Source organism: Odocoileus virginianus, chromosome 19, assembly GCF_023699985.2.
Source record: "Odocoileus virginianus isolate 20LAN1187 ecotype Illinois chromosome 19, Ovbor_1.2, whole genome shotgun sequence".
Lineage (NCBI taxonomy): Eukaryota > Metazoa > Chordata > Mammalia > Artiodactyla > Cervidae > Odocoileus > Odocoileus virginianus.
The window spans coordinates 32,543,175-32,565,271 of record NC_069692.1 but is presented as its reverse complement, the minus strand read 5'-3'; the positions used below and the strand labels follow the sequence as shown (position 1 = coordinate 32,565,271).

The window sequence follows — 22,097 nt, the reverse complement described above, 5'->3', positions numbered from 1 at the left end:
CTCTCATTGAAAAAAAAAAAGAATGATGCTGATAAACATGAAGACAATGAGTTCTTTTCAGGTTCTTATATGAACTGGTAATCATCCGTCTCTATATAATTTTCACTTTCTTTTCATTTCACTTAAACAGAGCTTAGATATATATGAATTGCAAGTAGGAAATAAACTGCCAAACGAAAGGTAGAAAGATCTCTTTATATGAAGTAAACTCCTGAGACTAGAGCCCGTTGGACACTTCACGCCCATAGCACTTGGTATGTTCATATTAGTTGCTTAGATTTAATGTGGGGAAGTGAATGCCTGCTTCTACCCCCCCCCCACCTTTTTTTATTTTTTGGTATGGAAAGAGAGGTACACATAAGCAGTATGTTTCAGTTTCAGAAAAAGTTTTAAATTCCAGTACTTGCAATGGTTACATTGAAAATATTTTAAAATAATTAATTCATCACAGGGACTTCCCTGGTGCTCCAGTGGTTAAGACTCTGTGCTTCAAATGCAGGGGATGTGGGTTCAATCCCTGGCCAGGGAACTAAGATCCCACATGTGACACAGTGTCATCTCCCCCGCCCCAATCCCCCAAATCACTGCAGGACCAGGAATAACTGAAATTATTTTGCAAAGGTAGAATATCGTTTCACTAGAAAATGTATGTTATATGGACATTTTAATCCAACAACTTTTTAGTTGGAAAAAAGTATCTTTCAAGACAGAAATTGTTTGGGTATAGAGAAATGTCCTTTATCAAAGGTGAAAACCTACCTACAGGGGTTGAACATTTTCTGGGTTTGCCTCAGGCCCATCCTGAAGAGCATAAAGACAAAGACTTGAACTATGAGGTCTGTGTGAATTAGACTGTATGTCTCTCCTTGTATAAATAAACTATCAGAAAGGGAATGGAAGTGACGTCTTGACAGAGAAGGAAATGAAGAGTCAGAGGGGCTGTGATGGAAGGAGCCAGAGGGAGTGAGTCAGGCTGTCTTAAAGTGGCACTCTAAATATTTTATTTCCACCAGTTACAGTATCTACATTTTTAAGACCAGTATATTCTGCTTTCCTTTAAATCATCATTGGGCTCTATAATGTAATTTTACATCATATATTTTTAACATTTATAAGAAATTCTTGAAATTACTTCTATATGTGATCAAAGTATAAATTTTGCAACTGTATAAATTTTGCAACATAACACGCGCTGTGTGTCACTGTACAGAAATCTGGTTAGAAATCTCTTCTAACAAATCTGAACGCTGTCACTCCCCTGTGTAGTTTTCCTTAAAAAAAGAGAAGCTGATGTTCTTGTAAACAGTACACTGTAAAATGTAAAATTTGATAATTCCTAAATAGCATCTCAATATACACAAACTGAAAGATCCTCCTGTGGGCGTAGTCACTTTACATGTCCAGCGATCCATGAAGTCAACACTTACAAAAAGCAACATTTGTGAAAAGCGCCCCCGCCCCCCGCAGCTGACTTGGTGTTGCCGGAATCAGAGCTGCAGCCACTGCCAATTTCTGCTGCGTCTTGAGGTTGGAGTTGGTTCCTCCGAGGCAAACGTCAGGTAATTCGACTTTGTCCAGATGACTGAAGAGCCAGGCTCCTCCACCACTTCTTTCAAATGGATGGTCTGGGTTGGGTTACTTCACTCTGAGGTCAGTCAGGGCATCAGAGACCTCGTCGGCCTGTGCAGAGATGCTGGCCGGTGTGACGTGGAGGTGGATGTCGTACTGCTGGTCCAGGCCCAGGTAGCAGTCGCTCATGAGATACAGTGTGTAGATATACCTAACACGCAAGAGAGGAACGGAATGGTGAAACCACTGTGTTCATCACGTGTTTGTGAAGTTGCGTCAGTCGTGTCTGACTCTTTGTGACCCTACGGACGGCAGACCACCAGGCTTCTCTGTCCACGGGATTCTCCAGGCAAGAACACTGGAGTGGGTTGCCATGCCCTCCTCCCGGGGATCTTCCCAACCAGGGATCGAACCCGCATCTCCTGTGTCTCCTGCAGTGGCAGGTGGGTTCTTTACCACTAGTGCCGCCCAGGAAGCCCACAGTCTGCGGTGTTCTTATCACAGTCACGGTTAATTCTTTGGGAGTAAAGATTCTGCTTACCTTCCGGGTACTTCAGGGGTATAAAAAGAGATGGAGACCACGTGATGACTTCGGACATAGCCCACTCTTTTCAAAGCAATAAGCTCTCTCTTATCCACTTCTCCTAATATCAAAAACCATCCTTCATCCTTCGATTTGGGAAATCGAGGAGTAACTGCATGGCTCTCTTGCTTTCCCTGTAAACCAGAAAAAGGAAAGATAAAGTATCATCATGGCTAGATTTTCTATACCATTTGGTTGTGGTTAAAAGGCCATGTTGTCTTGGCGGCCATAAATCTGAGTATCTGGGACGTGTTTAATTTTCAGGTTTGGTGTATTTGATATGCCATCATCTACCTTTTTTTTAAGATTCTCAAAGCACATTATAGCCACACTACTACTTTTGTGGCCATAACCACCAGGATTATTTGGCTCAGAACAGAAAATCTTCAAATCTTGACATAAAAATAAATTCTGACACCATTCTTGTAAAGAAAATTAATACCCTATTTGCAGATGAACAAGCTGGGATACAATCATATTAACCAAATCTTCCAAAGCTTTATATACGAGAAACCAACACTTGGGGAAAAAAGTCAACTGAAGCTGGACTCGGGAATCTTAAGATAATAAACACTGTCATATAAACATGTTCCCCCACTACCCAAGAATAAAACTCATATGAAAAAGCACATATTGCAATATGGCAATATTAAAAAGTCCTTTCTCTAAGGAATGGGAAATTGTGAGCCAAGCAAATTGTAAAATATATTAATCACCACCACCCAAGATGAGATATCTCCATAATGACAACACTTGAAGTCTTTATTTTAGATTGATTTTTAGAAAATCAAAGATTCTAGAGATTCCTTAAGACAATGAGTTTATGGTGTAAAAGATGCTAATAATGACATGCTCTCAATCAGACCTCACTCAATATTCCAGAGGGAGATGTTTCACTGAAGGCATTTTAAAAGAGAGGTCAGAAAGCAATGTATTTTTACAGCACTTAGAAACAAAATTTAGAGTTTTTCTAGCATGATTAAATCTAATGTTGAAGTACTAATATTATGGTAAAAAGAATCTTATTCTCAGAAATGTCTGCAAAGGCCTCAAAGTTCTTCCTCACTAGTGCTCGCAACATACCTTAGCTACACCTCAGTACGCTGTTAGTCTGGGCACTGTATTACGTTGCTTGAGCATCTCTGTTGAGAGTGAGCCCCTGAGGCTGGGGGTCCACTGTCCAGCTATCTGGGACTGGCCTCGCTTCTGTCCGTGTGTGCACATGGAAGGTACAGACAAGCAGGGACTGGAATCAGAGAACTCTGGGTTCCCATCCTGCTCCTGTATTTTCTGACTCTAGGACCTTGGCGAATTTCTAAACTCCCCAAGTCCCATTATTCTGTAAAATGGGAAATCACATCCTCTTACATAGCAGCAATAAAGAAAACTCTTCAGTTTTTTTTTTCCTCATGATTTTATCTTTATGACAGCTTTTTTCTTTTTTTGTAAGTTGGGATACCTTAAGTCATCTAAAAATGCTCATATGAAAGCCTCTGAAATGCCAGAGGCCAATCAGTTCATACTTAAGCTGATTGACTTTTTGAATGAGAAATCAAATGAGATGAGACTTAAAGGCACAGTACTGAAAAGACCTTTTAACAACAGAAAGTTACTGATCATTTTGTGTGTGAAAACAGGGAGGAGGATATTAGTGAACCACAACCTCATTCCTGAGGGAGAGTTCTAGATAGGGGAGAAAGCCCCTTCTCCCTGGGCTAAGGAGAAGGCAAATTCTTATTTTGATGATCATGGGACTTCGCTGGTGGTGCAGTGGATGAGAATCCGCCTGCAAATGCAGGGGATGCAGGTTCCATCCCCGGTCAGGCGGGATCCCACATGCAGCAAAGCAACTTAGCCCAGGTCCCACAGCTATGGACGCTGTGCTCTAGAGGCTGGGAGCGGGAACGACTAAAGCCTGCATGCCCAGAGCCGGGGCTCGGCAATAAGAAGCCACTGCAAGGAAGTGTAGGCCCCCCCTCTCCCCACACTGCAACTAGAGAAAGCCCGCTCAAAACAACCAGAACCCAGCGCAGTCAAAAATCAACACATGACTGTTACGTCTAAAAACCAATCTGTCCCCATGTTGTGTACTAATGTTCTTGAAGGGCTCAATAATTACTGTGGAGCCACAGACAGCAGAACAGAGCCCAGTAACTTAAAATATAAATTTCTGGCCTATCTGCATGTTGACAGAGCTCTCTCATATGCTTCTAACGAAGGAAGCAGGTAGATGTGGCACAGGAGGCACAGAAAAACTTAACTAGTATCTTCCTCATCTGGGGTGTGGAGTGAAAGTCGAGATTTTGAGATTTCCTCGGAGCCCTGAGACTGCTGTGGGCCTGGTATTGGGCCAAAGAATCTGTGCTCTTAAAGCTACTCTAGGAAATTCTGCTGAATCTGTAGACCACGCCCTGAGAACAGGACTCTGGGCACTGTATTATGGTGTCTCATGGGTATTCTGGGGTTGAAACATGGCACACGAGGCGAAGTGACTCATTTCAGAAGACTGACTCTTGCTGCTTAAGGCCAGTTGAAGAAGCGGGATCTGTGAAGGGCACGGAGGCATTAGTCACATAACAGCAATGTGTGCTGGCGCGTGCTTGCATCTGGTGTGAAGCATTTGAGAATGGAAACCAAACACTCTACCTTGTGGAACCCGAGGCTGACTCTCTGCAGGCTGACTTGAAGCACATACTCTTGATCAGCGTGCAACCTGACCCATCTGTTGTCGCTGCGTTTGTCTGAAGCCAGAGTTGTGATGGAGACCTCATCATGTCCCTCTGCGGCATCATCCCACCAGCCTTTAACACTCAAGCCAACATCGATCACTGGCAAATGAGATAAGAAATTCCATGCCTGAATAACAAGAGAAAAGAGTGGGTAACTGAAATGGAGTGATCAACTAAGATGTAGTGAACTTTTAAAAAATCAGCCACTTTGTTCTGAGATTAATTCTGGATTCAATGCAGTTGTAGGAAATAAAGCAGACAGACCCTGTGTACCATTCCCCAATTTCCCCCAAGGTGAGCACTTTTCACAACTACAGTACAAGTAGTTATACCAGGATATTAACAGTGACGCAATCTACAGCTCTTGTTCAGATTTCCTAATTTTTCTTATACTCATTTGTTTGTAACAATAGTGTAGTTTTAATATTATTAAAGTCCCTTTAAAAAAAACTAAAAAAGTATTAATCATTACCTAAACTTATGACCCTTTTATTGTAAATCCCTTTGAGACATTGAGTGGCTACTGACTATACTAAAAAAATAAGTTTTAAAATAATTGTTGAACTGGCTAGTTTTAGAGAAGCATCAAGTATAAGCATTTATGTGACTGCTAAGGTGGAAAGCATTACTTGGGGATATAAAAGAAACTTGAAAAAATGTTGTGATGTAATTTTTGATGTCAGACAGCATCTTTCATTGACCATTTAGTGTACAAAATGGACTGTTCTTTTGTTTTTATTCCAAATTATTCTGAAAGGAAAACATTTTATATGTTTGTACACTGTAAGGAAATCTCTAGGCCTAGGGTTCTTTCTAGAAACAAATATATATTTTTTGGCATTATCATATTGAGAATACCAACTTAAATGACACATATTAAAGGAGTAGAAAATATTACCAATTTTATTCCTGCTCTTTTAATTAAAAATATTTGTGAAAAATCAAAATGCAAATAGTAAGTGCTTATCATTAATGGGGCTTTCCTTGTGGCTCAGCTGGTAAAGAATCCGCCTGCAATGCGGAAGACCTGGGTTTGATCCCTGGGTTGGGAAGATCCCCTGGAGAAGGGAAAGGCTATTCACGCCAGTATTCTGGCCTGGAATATTACATGGACTACAGTCCATGGAGTTGCAAATAGTTGGACACGACTGAGTGACTTTGGCTTTCACTTTTCAAGTGCTTATCATTGTTGAATGAATGAATGAATTCCTAAGTCTATGGAAAAGATGTAAAAAAATAACCTAATGTCCTTAGATAATTATCATCTTCTAACATTTATAATTATGTGGCAAATATCACCACTGGTCAAGAAAACTCTCAATACTGGCTGTTTTATCTGTTGTTACCATCTAAGTTAGTTCTGAAAAGCTCATGAATACTTTAATTTTTTCCTTTTATTTCTTTAATAATATTCCATAGGTATCCTTATAGGCTTTGATTTCCTATTCGCTAAGACTTTATTGCTGCTGAGTATACCACCTAATTGAAATGAAGAAGCCCTGATGAATCAAACTATCCCTCAGGAATTCAAAAAATGTAAATCCAATGCAAATTTTCAATTCGACACCAATCCTGTAACTTGTCTTGTGAATCTGAAATTATGTTTGAAATAGATGCTGAAATACTCAAGCCACAGAATGGTCTACATGGAGCTTTAAGGTACAAATGATGGCTTATCCCCTGCTAGGACCAGCTGAGGCTAGAAGCTGTACCACTGGATGTTCTTAGACTAGCCACAGCAAGGACACAAACATCCCATTTCTGTATAGCATTTAACTTCGTGAGACAACACAAGTAGCATTTATCATATGAAGCAAGACTTCATATTTTTCTTATCCCTTTAAATGAGTTAGCAATATAATAATTATTAGCAACTCACTGGAACTTTATTTAACAAAGCCAAAGTCAGATCTTGCTTTTATATATCTGTAATCTTTTTGCAGTGCTTAATATTATTGTTTGCAATCTACAATGAATATACATATATTTTTCGGGTGTGTGCATACATTTGTACATATATATATACACAAACATATACACACATACGCACATATGTAAGTATATAAAACATGAGCTGTTTTTAAAGAAATTGCTAAGACATTTCAACACCAGCCAAACATATTTATCTGTGGATTAATCTTCATCTATTGAATCAGGCAAGAGCACTGCCATGCATACAATTATTTAATTAGCAGCCAAATCCTCTGCCAGTCAGCAGCCATTCCAGGCATACTGATGGGGTAGAAGATGCAAATCTCACAGCCGTACTGCTTTTTCTCATTACTACTGCAATTAGCACTTAAATTGATGCTTTAAACATACTAATTTCTGGAATAATTCAGGATTTGTATGTTACCTGGGATCGCCTCACTGCAGAGCCGACACCAGATTGCTCTGCAAATTGAAGCACTTTTGAGCCAAATAACCATCATCATATCAGACTGAGCCAATTTGCATTTGGTTTTAAAGATAACAGAATGGCAATTTATGCAAATAAATTAAGTAAGTTTACTTCTGAGTTTTCCCTGAACTAATTATAACAATGTTCTAATTTTTTATCACATCTAAAACTTGGCTTGAAACCACTGTATGTTATGTTAGAAATCTGTTGTTGCTAATAGAAGCCTTGTTTTAAATATATTGTTTTTATTCATAATTTTGATGATAATTTAGCTAGAAAGGAGGCACTTATTATGAATATTTAAATAGATTTTTGTGCCAATTCTGGGTTCAACAGAAATTGAACAATCAGACTTATATGCCTGTTATACTTTTTCTAAGTCTTGCTTGAAATAAGTTCCACTGGGGGGGAGGGGGAGGAATGACATGGTTTAAAAGTTTCTTTATTTTACTACCTGTTTTGCAAGCCAATATGTAAATTATGTTATAAACCCTGAACATTTACATGCTTAGGGTAAAATTGCTTAAGATTTAAAAGTCTACATATGCCAAATATTTCTGGCATTGTTCATTCATATTTTTGGTCTTTCCAAAGATAGTTTGGAAAGTTGTCTTTCACAACATAGATTTGGATTTTTCTGAGCTACAAAGTATACAAACAAGGAGTTTGTTTGTTTGGATAGTTGTCTTTCACAACATAGATTTAGATTTTTCTGAGCTACAAAGTATACAAACAAGGAGTTTGTTTGAAGAAATACTTTAGAATCTAGAACAAAAAGTGATTAAAATGAGGGGGGCATAAAAGAGTAACTGAGGGAGTTGCATGAAAATATATCCAAGTGTAAAAAAAAACAACAAACCACCTTGAAGAAGAGATTATTGGTAGAAGGACTCCTGGGCAATGTAGCCTAGATGGCTAAGTCCTAGTAGGCACTTCTCAAATGGTGTAACAGCATTATACTGAAAAAACCTTCTAATAATGCAGACGCTAATTCCAATTATTGTTACTGTCATTACTTTTAATACCATCTGTTGAGCTCTTATCCTATATCAGGATAGATATAGAGCATAGAGCAGTTTACATAATAACATCCCACTTAATCTTCCCAAGAATTTCATGAGGCTGATATAATGTTTTCATGTTTATAATCATAGTAAATGGCAGGTGGAATTTAAACCCAGGAGAGTCTGACTCTGAAAGCAACACTTTAAGTCAGAAAACTTTTGTGTAACTTCCCAGATAGAGTGAGGGAGTGTCTGAACATGGAACTGATGGCCTTACCTGCTTCATTTTTGGGGCTGGTAGCTCTTTTTCTATCAAGGAGCTGAATACATGGTCTTTCCCTGCACAGGCATGGATCAGTTCTGGGAGGCACTCAATGGACCCATGGTAACCAGCACGTGGACCCTTCATACCTGGGCTCCATTTCCTAAGAAATAATATCAATACCAAATAATTCTTTCATAGCACAAATGAGATTTTCTGACAATGATAGTTTCTATAAAGAGAAGAGTTTGAAAATTAAATATACTGTATAACTTTTTAAAGACCACTATTATGAAGCTTCAGAATCAGTAAGGATTCTTTAAGGTATCAATCCAAGGCAGTTTTGCTACCACGACATAAAATGTGTGACTCACGTGTGAGCTCAGTAGAAAACTAGGATTGACAGACAGGTGGTGTCTTTCTATAGGAAGGCACTACTAATATGTGCTGACACACACACTAATATGTGGATAAAATACTGAACTGGAGCCCTGACCTGTTTGCAATGGATACAGGCAAATGTCTTTAATACATTTACTGAATAAAGTTTTCATTGTAAGTTGCTGACATCCTACAGTTAAAAGTATATTAGGGGAATATTTCATATTTACAGTATAAATAGTGCTGAATCAACCTGCAAAGGAGTCTACCTAAATCTATTTTCTGTTTATATAGTAAGATGAAAAATATCCTTGAAATTAGCCAAATACAGCCACCTCTCTGGGCAGCAATAATAAAATGGATCAAATCTCCTAGGCCCCAACCAGCTTCCATAACAGACCCATGTGATGTTGGGTTGGTACCCTGGTGTGTCTCGTTTACTGCTGAAGCCCAGCTTCCATAACTTCTAGTACCATGTTGAAAGAGTTCCTGATACTGAGCTATAGACACGTGAGCTATCTCCTTTCCCCCGCCCCAGGTCACCCGCTGTTGGTGTGGCCCATTCTCTGAGCATGTGTTTTAGTTCTCAGTGACATCTCAAAGCGGGAACTCGAGTACCATGGGATCAACCGCCCTGGAAGCCAGTGTATGTCAGTCAGACGGAGGGACTTCCCCGAGGAGACCCCATGTGTGCCTGAGGTTCTGGTTGACGAATGTCTCTAGACGTATCAAATGACTGCCACTCCTCGTCCAGCTGATGAGAGGCAGAAGGGTGCATGATGGCAAGCACAGGCAGACTGTTTTGTCCATCTACATGACTGTGAAACAATATTCTGGCTGCACAGTATCTCTCAAGTGGTGTGAAAAGAAACATTTTCATTTAAACAACGCCAATCTTGCTTGCAGTATGTACCATTCTTTCCTTTGCTAAAATAGTTATAGTTGTACATGAGACCTAGGCTTCCCTGGTGGCTCAGATGGTAAATAATCTGCCTTTAATGCAGGAGACCCAGGTTCAATCCCTGGGTCGGGAAGATCCCCTGGAGAAGGAAACGGCAACCCACTTCAGTATTCTTGGCCTGGGAAATTCATGGACAGGGGAGTCTGGCGGGCTACAGTCCATGGGGTTGCAAAGAGTCAGACACGACTAAGTGACTAACACTTTCACTTTCTTTTCACATAGGATCTAAGAGTTGAATAATTTTATGATAACATAAACTCTTCTTATAAGCCACAAGTTACATCTTAAGCTGCTGCTGCTAAGTCGCTTCAGTCGTGTCCGACTCCGTGCGACCCCATAGACAGCCACCCACCAGGCTCCTCCGTCCATGGGGATTTTCCAGGCAAGAGTACTGAGTGTGTTGCCATTGCCTTCTCCTTACTTTTGACAAAAAATTTCTGATCTCTCGAATCTATTCTGCAATGATAGAAATTGGTAATCTCTTTTGCTTTAGGTCACTTAAAATACTTGTATAACATTTTTTAAGAGGAAGGCTGACCCAGCAAAGAAATAGCTAAAATGAAAATGCATTTGATGTTGCAAATGGAAAACAATAGAAGGTTAAAATGAATTGCAGTTCAGCTTGAAGCCAGTGATCAAATTTCAAGTGAGAATTCCACTGTTGCTAGTCTATGTTCCCCTCTGGGAAACAGGGGCATTTTCACTGTCAGGAATCAATATCCTAGGCACAATGTGAAATTCGAGAGACCATACAGGTAAAGGAAATGATTTTGAAATAAAAACCCCAATTACATCGAGAATTAAAACACCTACCTGAAAATGTGCAGATGGTGGTTTTCTATGTGTGGTATTGTTAGAAGGGAGGAGTCTTTCAGCCACCGCCCCTGGATCACCATCTGCACCAGGTTGGTGATGTTCAGGACGGTCACCAGCCAGCCCTGGTGGGCAGCCACGTCTAGCATTGCCTGAACGGCGAGAACACACGTGTTAGAAGAATTCCATGGCACCGTCCCCCTCCATGGGGGATCTGATGCCGCGCTTTAACAAAAAGCTCCCAGGGTTATATCTCTAAATTACTACTAATCAAAGGAAGAAACCAGAAAATAAACTACAATTGGACTGGAGGGAACACAGTGAAATGTCTATAGTGAAACATTAGTGAAACATCTCTTACAACATTTACTGCATATAACTTTGTACAAAATGCCAAATATTTAGCTTTTTTAGGTCAGCAAAGATTAGGCAGATAATATCGGCACTATAATAAAACAAAGAGAAACACTCAGTGTACTTTGAGAGCAAATTATATATAATTCACTATATCAAGAGCACTGGCAGCTCCATTTAAAAAGTAAATCTCAACTGGTGGTGGTTTTAATCACTAAGTTGTGTCTGACTCTTGTGACCCTATGGACTGTAGCCCACCAGGCTCCTCTGTCCATGGGATTTCCCCAGGCAAGAATACTGGAGTGGGTTGCCATTTCCTAGTCCAGAGGATCTTCCTGACCTAGGGACCGAACCCACATCTTGTATATTGCAGGTGGATTCTTTACCATTGATTCAAATCTCAAGTAGTCTTTCCCAAATTTAAAGGCAACAGTGGTAAGGTGATAGGTCTACTTACCCAAACTTTATTTTTTCCCAGAGAGCAGGATAAAAGCAGAGCCCTGGTTTTCAGGGACTACACTATGCCACAGAGTAAACGGGGCAAGGACCAGTGCACATGTACATGCGGAATGATGAGAAGCTATTCATATTAGTCTATACATTTAATCCAATGTTTTATGGACAAACAAACGGCTGCATTTGCTTAAGTCCAAACCAAACAGTGAAATCTTATTTAAACAAAGGAGAAGTTTACACAGGCAAAGCTATTTCAATTAAATTAGATTCTAGTGAATGCTGACTTAAAGACACATAAGTTAATATCATGATCTGAGGCAGCTAGTTTATACAGTTTTAGGAGTGCACTCCCTTGTTTTGGGAAATGAAGGTAAGAGAAATCAGATGTACCTCATAAATGCCTAAAATGATATTTCATCATCTCACTGATTGTAAAATATTTATAAAGTGTACAAAATCTACAAGTACCTTTTTAGAAATGATTCTTAAAGCTTTATTGTGTTAGTAAAATTAATCTGCCATATTACTTAGTAGTTATTGAGTCAGACACATTTTTCTTCCAAGTTTTGAATTTCCTATTCTGGGTTTTCTAATTTACAACATGTAAAATAGTTCAAAAAACAACTGGCTAAATTAATCTGTGTTCTTTTTATACATATTACAGGGAAATGGATCCACATCTCTGGGTATGATGTTTACTGTGATGGAATGGTCAAATTGGCCTTTAGTACCCATGAGCCTGCACTTGCCAGGTGGTGATAGTGGTAAAGAACCCACCTCCAATGCAGGAGCTTAAGAGATGTGGGCTCAATCCCTGGGTGGGAAAGAGCCCCTGGAGAAGAGAATGGGATCCCACTCCAGTATTCTTGCCTGGAGAATCCCATGGACAGGGGAGCCTGGTGGGCTACAGTCCATGGGGTTGCAAAGAGTCGGACACGACTGAAGTGACTTAGCACTCATGGGACCGTGAGCCTACTAATTGCATGTCATAAAACTTTATGGTTGGTATAATATATTTATATGTATGTGTGCATATCAAAGTGTATACATGCACAAATGTATGTGTTTATAAATCCAGGGGAAATCCACTTCTGTTCTTCCTATTTCTCTGAAGAGCTGATTAGAACGCTTAGCCTTTGAAGTATACGAGACAAGCTGGTCACAAGGAACATTCCTCAGACAAAAATAAAAGTATTAGTTCACAAGTCACAACTCTTGAATTCCCAAAGGGAAGACAAGTGAATAATTATACCTAATGCAGTATCATGATGATGTTAGAAGTTGTAATGTAGAGTAACTATGGTGATTTTACTTGTGATTTTTATATTACAACTTGACTGGAAATAAGTTCCAGACCAAAAGCTCATATACTAGAAGAGCTAGATGGACAGACCATATGTTTTTAACTTTGAAGTTTTCATGATGAAGTTGAAAGATTTTGTAAAATTTATGAGAGCTGCCCACAATCTTTCCTTGTATGATCCAGATGTGAAAATGTAAAAAATCATGCAAAGTGATTGCTTACGTGAAGTAAATGAAGAAGCCGTATCATGAATTGAAAACTATTACTTATCTTGTTTTAATTTAGAAAAAAGGCAGGCAGGGAAGAATTAGGGATGAGAGATGGTTGTGACTACCCAAATGTGCTGAGTGAATGTTGCCACACGACTGCCTACTCATTCCCTAGTGGTTCCTGATTTTCCTTCCCCTCCGGCCACTGCCTCTGTGTAGACCCTCATCAACGCTCACCTGGAATATTACAATAAATACCACTTTATCCTCATTCTAAGTTTTCTTCATACTTTGTATTGCTACCTCAGTGCATTTTTACAGAGGTAAAACAGGTTATGTCATTTGTCTGCTTAAGTTTCTTCAACGGCTTCAAGCTTCGTAGTGGACAAAAGCTAACACTTCTCTGCCGGTCCTCTTCTTAACAAATCCTGCTCCCTCTACCTTGTCTAATTGGGAAATTCCTACACATCCTTCAAGTCAAGCTCAAATGCTACTTCCTCCTGTGAAGGCTACCTAATGGACAGGAGGTACTTCTTAATGTGTCTCCTGCTCCATGCTATTATTATCATATTGTGGGTCTTTGTTTACACACGTGCCCATTAAATATAGGCTCCTTGATGGCAAGATTCTGGAAGTAGTCTTGGTAATTATAGCCCTAGCACAGAGCACTCAAGAAATATTCATTTTATGAAAGAACATTCGTAAAAATGCAATTACAATAATTATAACAAACATTCTATCTGTTATGGCATATCTGCCAAAGGCAGCACAGTGTAGGAAAAAAAAATTACAAGCTTTGATGTCAGGCACAGGTTTGAATGTTATTTTGTCCTACTTTCTATGTATAAAATTTGGGGAAACTACTTAACTCTACGAGGATAGATTTCTTATTGATAGAAGTGTTATATGTCTGTACAGGGGCTGATGAGGGTAAAATAAGATGATGTACTATGTAAGATATCTATTACACTGCCTGGAAGAGAATAAATCTTTTAGATCTCAATAATAGATCTCGATAAATAGGTACTTATTTGAAGGTTCCTCTATGAGGAAATGGAAAGAACACTGTAAAACAACCTAGGAGAGACTTTCTAAGACTTCCCTGGGACCTTTGGGACTTGAGTTCTGCAATGAGGAGTATAGGGCTTCAAGGAGCAAAGTATGGAAGGTTGGGAGCAATGCATGGAATGGGCAGAACTGTTCATCAGGAGAGGTAAACTGCAAGACAGTCAGGGGACATGTAAGACTGAAGGCAGACCCTGCAGGGCAGGCCGTGTGGGCTGGAGCATGTGGACTCGGTTCTCAGTTTGAAGGGACAAGTCTAAGTCACCATGTAGGTACATAACTAAAAGGGCCGAGGCTGAGGCTGATCCAGGTAAATGGGTTTGAGGGACTGGTGCGTCACCCTGACACACCCCTGCATGACGGTGCCTAGCATGGACTCCCTGCATCTCACTGTCTTTTACAGCAGTCTTCCTGGTAGACAGGAACTAGTGTGACAGCAAGACACTGGTACAGAAACACACAGATCATAGGAATCGGATAGAGAACCTGGAAACAGACCCATGCATTTATGGTTAACGCATTTACGACAAACGAGACAAGAATACACAATGGAGAAAAGACAGTCTCTGCAATAAGTCGTGATGGGAAAACTGGACAGCTACCTGTAAAATAAATTAGAACAGTCTCTAACACCATATACAAAAATAAATTTAAAATGAATTAAAGACCTAAACGGAAGACCAGATACTAAAAAACTCCTAGAGGGAAACATACAAAGGTAGAACATTCTTTGACACAGATCTCGGTAATATTTTTTTGGATCTGTCTCCTAAAGGGAATAAAAGCAAAAATATATGGAAGCTAATTAAACTTAAAAGCTTTTGCACAGCAAAGGATACCATCAATAAACCAAAAGACAGCCTACTGCATGGGAGAAGATATTTGCAAATGATGTCGATAAGGGATTAATATCCAACATATATAAACAGCTCATACAACTCAATATCCAACAGATAACCCAAATAAAAAATGGTCAGAAAAACTGAATATTCTGCCAAGGAAGAAATGCAAATGGCCAACAGGTACATGAAAAGATGCTTAACATCTCTAATCATGATCCCTGGGTTGGGAAGATCCCCTGGAGGAGGACACGGCAACCCACTCCAATATTCTTGCCTGGAGGATCCCATGGAGAAAGAACCCTGGCAGGCTACAGTCCATGTGGTCGCAAAGAGTTGGACATGATTGAGTGAGTAGCACTCTAATAATGAGGGAAATGCAAATCAAAACCACAGTGAGGTATCACCTCACACCTGTCAGAATAGCCATCATCAAAAAGAACACAAATAGCAAATGCTGACGAGGAGAAGGACAAAAGGGAACCCTCATACACTGCTGGTGGGAATGTAAACTGATAGCCACTGTGGAAAGCAACATAGAGGTTCTTTGAAATATTAAAAATAGAACTACCGCATGATCCACTGGTATATTCACAATGGAGTACTACTCAGCAATAAAAAAGAACAGAATTTTGCCATTCATAGCAGTGTGATGGGTTTGGAGGGCATTATGCTAAGTCAAACAAGTCACACAGAGAGAGACAAATACTGTATGATATCACTTATGTATGTGGAATCTAAAAAAATACACCACTAGTGAATATAATAGATAAGAAGCAGACTCGCAGATATAGAGAACAAACTTGTTACTAGTTAGGGGCTATACAGGGGTAAGAGTGGGAAGTCCAAACTACTGGATGTAAGACAGGCTACAAAGATGTATTGTATAACACGGAGAATATATATAGCCAGTATTCTGTAATAACTATAAATGAAGTGTAAGCTTTAAAGATGTATTAAAGAGATTTCTCAGGTGTTTCAGTGGTTGGGACTTGGTGCTTTCACTGCCAAGGCCCAGGTTCAGTCACTGGTTGGGGAGCTAGGATTCGGCAAGCCACATGGTGTGGCCAGAAAAAAAGAAAAAAATTGTGTTTAAAAAACAAAGTACTAATAAGTGTATACTCCTCCTTAGCATGGGGCTGGTTTTGGTAATAGCTGGAGATCATGGTTCAGTTCCCCAAGACACCTCAAAGTCCCTTATAGAGATCTAATACTCAAACAACAAAAAGCTGCTTTAGTACACTGTGGAGAAAAAACTGGACATTCTTTACTGGCTTAGCATTAACATGAGGCAAATACTGAACCCCCTCTCCTACCCCCTTTTACCTCATGTCCATCTTCTACTGGGTATGCCCCCTATCAGACAAAGCTAGGATGATTCTAAGTCTAGGGGCAAAATAGGTGGGGGCTGACTCCATCCAGGAGACTTTTTCCTATTAAGTTGGAATCAACTTTAATTGATTGCTGACTCAGAATTCCCTGTCATTTCTGACTGTAACAGATTAGAAATATGACTCCTGGCATTGCATTAATTTATAAAATTATACTATCTATACTATTATACAATTAAAACTATCATAATCAACAGAAACTATGGTGTGGTTCATTTATTTATAGGAAAGCAGGCAATGAATTCAGTTTTGAACTCATTTGAACCAAGGTGCCATTCTGAAGCCAGAAGACTTAAATGCAAGCCTTGACCTTCCAATAAAATGCCAACATAAACTATACTGTTATTTGTTTTTATAAAGTTCACTTTCTATCTTTCAGATGGACTGTAGTACCCTTGGAATTGGGGCAGAAAAATGTAAGTGAAGAAAGGAGGCAGCCTCCAGTAGGGACAGAGTAAGATGCAGAGAGAAAAGACCCTCTTAAGATCAGAAAATGAGGTTTCCATGCCTGGGGCATGCGAGCCTCACAGAGAAGAGAGGCTTCAGCAGGTCACTGAGACTGCACACAGCCATGGCAGAGAGGGAAGCTCTGAAAGAAGCGGATGGAAACTGATAGCACTCATATCACAGGGTGTCTAGCACCTCTGTGAGTGGAGGTGATACCTCTTGCTGGGAGAAAGTACTGTAAGGAGCATGAAGAGATCTGGAATAAGTACTGGGGGGAATTACTGATGTGAATAAAAGCTAAGCATTGGTGAGTTTCAGCAGCATGACTTTGAAATAGTAATTATAGAAGTTATTAGAAACATTGAGAAATTATAGAAATAGTAATGTTTCATGACTGATTCTGACAATAATGAGTAGGGTTAATTTGGGTGTGAAAGCAGAGAATTCAGATGTTGAGATTCTAGGTTACTGGTGACATCACGGGTGAAGTGGACAACTGGAGGCCAATGCTGGGTGGGTGGCAAGTGAAGTCACAGATGACTGAGGATTGGACCAAAGAGTCAGGAAGGCGAGGAGAGACTCCCGGCTGATGAGAAACAGAAACGCTCAGTCATGCTGGTGGGTAAAGAAGCTGTGGTCCGGAGCGTCAGAGGGTGATACCGTGGAGGTGGTGGCAGAAGGGGTTTGGATGCAGTACTGCCGCAGAGGAGTCTGGGATGAATGTGATTACAGTGCTGGGAGGGTCGCCTGCTGACTGCAGGAGCTGGAACGGAGCCGCACGCTGTGAACTGGTGTTTGAGGGAGGTGGGAAAAGAGATCCAGACTCTGGAACACAGTTGAAAAAGAAATCTTATACACACTGAAAGTAAAACGAACATGGATAAGAGAAGCAGGAATCTGAGAAGAAAGATGTGGTTGAAGAGATCTGAGGAGGCAGACTTTGATTACTGGAGAAGCACAAAGAACGAGCCAGCCCAGGAGTTTCAAAGAGATCACAGAAATGAGGTGGTGTATGTGTCTGCCTGTGTCTGATTGACAGCTGCAGAAGGGGAGGTAAAAACAAAAACGGGGACATAAACTACAAACCTCCCAGACATCCTCATGTAGAACTCACAGCGAACATTCAAGAACTTGGCTTTGTGCAAAGGTAAAACCACTACCACTACCACCTCCAAAAACAACGCTGCTTCTCATCCCCATCATCAAAAAGAACCAGAGTTTAGAAGAGACACTCTCTGGAAGAAAATTTTTTAGGCTGTAAGCATTGTGAAGCCAAGGGCATGCTTTCTGACTTGAATATACCTCATGTCCTCAACACTTATTTTGAATCCATTTCAAGAATTCCTCGAGCATATCAAACTTGGTCTTGGCATTTATAATAAATACAGCCACATTTCATAGAGATGTAAACTATTCCTGCAAAGGATGGGTTTATCCAAATCTACAGATATTTTTCTTCTTTTTCTGCTACTATAGATTATACTTAAAAATGCAAGGTTGACAACATATCTGCGTTTTGTATCAAATAAAGTACATTTCATTCAATTATTGTGAAAAGTAGCAATGAGTTATATAAACTCAAACTGTATAGACAGCACACACATAAAGTGTGATAAAAATATTTATACAGTAGTGTGTTGGCTATACAGCACTTTTAAAAATAGCTCACAACACCAATTATGAGGCAGACACTAGTACTGTCTCCTGAAGCTCACATCAGTCCAGTGACTGTAACCACACTGGTGAAAAGTGAGAAGACTTGATCTTGGTTTTCTAATTTTATATCTGTGCTCATCACACTATATTCCACAACCTCTGAATGATTTACACATACCCTGTCTTATTTCAAGAAGGATTTAAAGTGGTTTACATCTATCCTTTTTCTTGTACTTAACAGAAAAATGCAGACTCCAAATTTTACTATGCAGACTCCAAATTATTATGCATTTAACTGATTATTAGAACATTTGTCAACAGTTTTGAAGACATAAAATCTAAAAATAAATTTTAATCTACCACTTGGTTATCAGTTCAGTCAGTTCAGTATCTCAGTCATGTCCGACTCTCTGTGACCCCATGGACTGCAGCACACCAGGCTTCCCTGTCCATTACCGACTCCTGGAGCCTACACAAACTCATATCCATTGCGTCGGTGATGCCATCCAACCATCTAACCCTCTGCCATCTCCTTCTCCTCCCACCTTTGATCTTTCCCAGCATGAGGGTCTTTTCCAATGAGTCAGTTCTTTGCATCAGGTGGCCAAAGTATTGGAGTTTCAGCTTCAACATCAGTCCTTCTAATGAATATTCAGGACTGATTTCCTTTAGAATGGACTGGCTGGATCTCCTTGCAGTCCAAGGGACTCTCAAGAGTTTTCTCCAAAACCACAGTTCAAAAGCATCAATTCTTTGGTGCTCAGCTTTCTTTATAGTCCAACTCTCACATCCATACATGACTACTGGAAAAACCATAGCTTTGACTAGATGGACATTAGTAGGAAAAGTAATGTCTCTGCTTTTTAATATACTGTCTAGGTTGGTCATAGCTTTTCTTCCAAGGAGCAAGCGTCTTTTAATTTCATGCCTGTAGTCACCATCTGCAGTGATTCTGGAGCCCCCCCCAAAATAAAGTCTCTTACTGTTTCCATTGTTTCCCCATCTATTTGCCATGAAGTGATGGGACTGGATGCCATGTTCTTAGTTTTCTGAATGTTGAGCTTTAAGCCAACTTTTTCACTCTCCTCTTTCACTTTCATCAAGAGGCTCTTTAGTTCTTTTTCACTTTTTGCCATACAGGTGGTGCCATCTGAATATCTGAGGTTATTGATACTTCTCCTGGCAATCTTGATTCCAGCTTTTGCTTCATCCACCCCAGCATTTTGCATGATATACTCTGCATATAAGTTAAGTAAGCAGGGTGACAATATACAGCCTTGATGTACTCCTTTCTCTATTTGAAAACAGTCTGTTGTTCCATGTCCAGTTCTAACTGTTGCTTCTTGACCTGCATACAGATTTCTCAGGAGGCCGGTCAGGTGGTCTGGTATTCCTATCTCTTTAAGAATTTTTCAGTTTGTTGTGATGCACACAGTAAAAGGCTTTGGTGTATTCAATAAAGCAAAAGTAGATGTTTTTCTGGAACTGGATATGCTGCCATTAAATATCTTTTGAAACATGCCTGAATTCTGGATTTAAATAATCCAAGGGTAAAACTGGAACTCTGAGTACTGTAATTGAATTAAGTCAATTTCATTGCAAGGAAATAGAATCACTCACCTCACCAAGAGGAAAAACTATCATTTACTGTACACCAAGAAGTATGTTAATGGTGCATAAAAAGATGTAGCTCTATGATCCAGCATTAAAAACTTTCTAAACTTCAGGTTACAGAGTGTGAATTCAGTCCTCAACGCATCAGCTGTGGCTGTGAGCTGTGCATACGGAGCACAATGAGACATGTCAGACTCTCAGCTCCCTCTCGGCATTCTGATGACCCACAGCCTCTATTCTTCCTTCCTTCCACTTTTCTCCTCTTCAAGGACATTCCCTCCTTTTCCTCACATCTCTCCTCCGCATCTAGTAACAGCGGAGGGAGGGGAAAACCACATGAAAACAAAGTCATGACAAAGGTTCAAAGGGCTAGAAAATGTTGCTACATTTAAATTAAATGACATAAACATAATACATGGTCAGAGTTGAAGAAAAAGACTTATTCAGTCCAGAATGAGAAGATAACATTTTCATTGTTTTACAGGAACCAAGTTGTTATCGATGGAATATCAAGAAAATGCAAACTACTATGGAAAGATCATCAAAAGCAATGAAAGCCTGAGAAACTCACAGCCAAGAGGAGACTAAGAAGACATGACAACTAAATATAATGAGGTGTCCTGAATGGAATCCTAGAACAAGAAAAGGACGTTAAGTAAACTAATGAATTCTGAATAAGCATGGACTTTAGTTAATAATAATATATCAATAAAGGTGCATCATGACAAATGTTAATTGTGACAAATGTACCATGTTGACATAAGGTATTAACTACAGAGGAAAACTGAGTGTGGGGTATCCAGGAAACATCTGTATTGTCTTTGTAACTTTTCTTCAAGTCTAAAACTATTCTAAAGTGCAAAGTTTATTAAAAAACAAAACAAAACAAAAAACCACTATGGTAATTCAGGCTAGGCAGCCTGTTAAAACATTAGTTGTTAGACATCTGCTAGAAAATGCACTATTTAGTTCAAGAGCTCCCAGACGTTTCACAACGATGGGAAAACTGGAAAAAAAGCTTTCTAGACAGAAAGGCACACTCCTTTAAAGGTTCAGGTCAGTTGCAAGTAATGATACAATATTTTGTCAATAATTAAAATGCTATAAGTACATGTACAAGAATCTTTTTCAATAGCAACAGTTGTTCACAGTAACTTTCTCCTGAACTTTTACCCCCAGAAGGTTAGCATTCAGGAAGCTCAGCTGCTGTCTAACAAACTTAATTAATCAAAAAGTCATTTCCGAGCTGTAACTATGAGTAAAAGCGCTTCAAGTGCGCTAGCAAGCCTACAAGTTAATCAAAATGCTAATGCAGTACAAATTAAAGTTGTGATTAACATTTCACAGTAGCTGCTTAAGTGAACTGATCACACAAATGGGTTAAGCATTACTCATTTCCTACAGCCCCAACCGGGAAAAGGGTTGTTATGTGGGTATGAGAAGGGCTGGGGGTAGAAGGATCCTTCATAATAGCATCCTAGCATCAATAAACCAGCACCAAATTGTCATACAAAAGCTTACAGGTAGAGTCACCCAGGGGGAAATAGCCTTCCAAATTACATTATAGTCCTCGAAGGGAGATTGTCTGTAAATCCACAAGAGCAAGTGAAGGTGTTTTACACCTCAAAATCCACACATTTGTGTTAGTTTTGGAAATGCTAAATGCGTTAGTTCTGTGCTACATCTGCAGTGGGGATGGTGCTTTTTTTAGGTGGTGTGGCTTCCCCAGTGGCTCAGATGGTATAGAATCTGCAGGAGAGATTCAGGTTCGATCCCTGGCGAAGGAAATGGCAACCCACTCCACTGTTCTTGCCTGGAGAATTCCATGGACAGAGGAGCTTGGCAGGCTATGGCATCACAAAGAGTCAGACACCATTAAGCAACTCACACTTTCACTTCGGGTGTTCTGTTGAATGTGACTCTGATACAGGGTAAAATAAGCACTAGCTGGATGATGATTCTGCATCACAGTGTGGATCTTTGCATTTGAAAGAATAACCACTAAGGATTAAATTCATTTAGAATTATTTGTTTTGAAATAGACATCCATTAATAAAACC

At 39.7% G+C, this 22,097-nt stretch overlaps 1 protein-coding gene across 3 annotated transcripts in view; it reads right to left on the bottom strand.

Annotated features, from left to right (window-relative positions):
• Positions 1–978: 978 nt before the first annotated feature.
• ASCC3 (activating signal cointegrator 1 complex subunit 3) overlaps positions 979–22,097 on the bottom strand; it is a 320,082-nt gene continuing 298,963 nt past the window's right edge. For all 3 annotated transcript variants that reach the window (XM_070450058.1, XM_070450057.1, XM_070450059.1), the window contains 5 exons: positions 10,704–10,855; positions 8,564–8,711; positions 4,799–5,008; positions 2,111–2,286; positions 979–1,780 (listed from right to left, as the gene is read on the bottom strand). In XM_070450058.1, the coding sequence (XP_070306159.1) occupies positions 1,636–1,780; positions 2,111–2,286; positions 4,799–5,008; positions 8,564–8,711; positions 10,704–10,855 (831 nt within the window). In that variant the 3' untranslated portion in view covers positions 979–1,635. The remainder of the gene's footprint in view (positions 1,781–2,110; positions 2,287–4,798; positions 5,009–8,563; positions 8,712–10,703; positions 10,856–22,097) is intronic.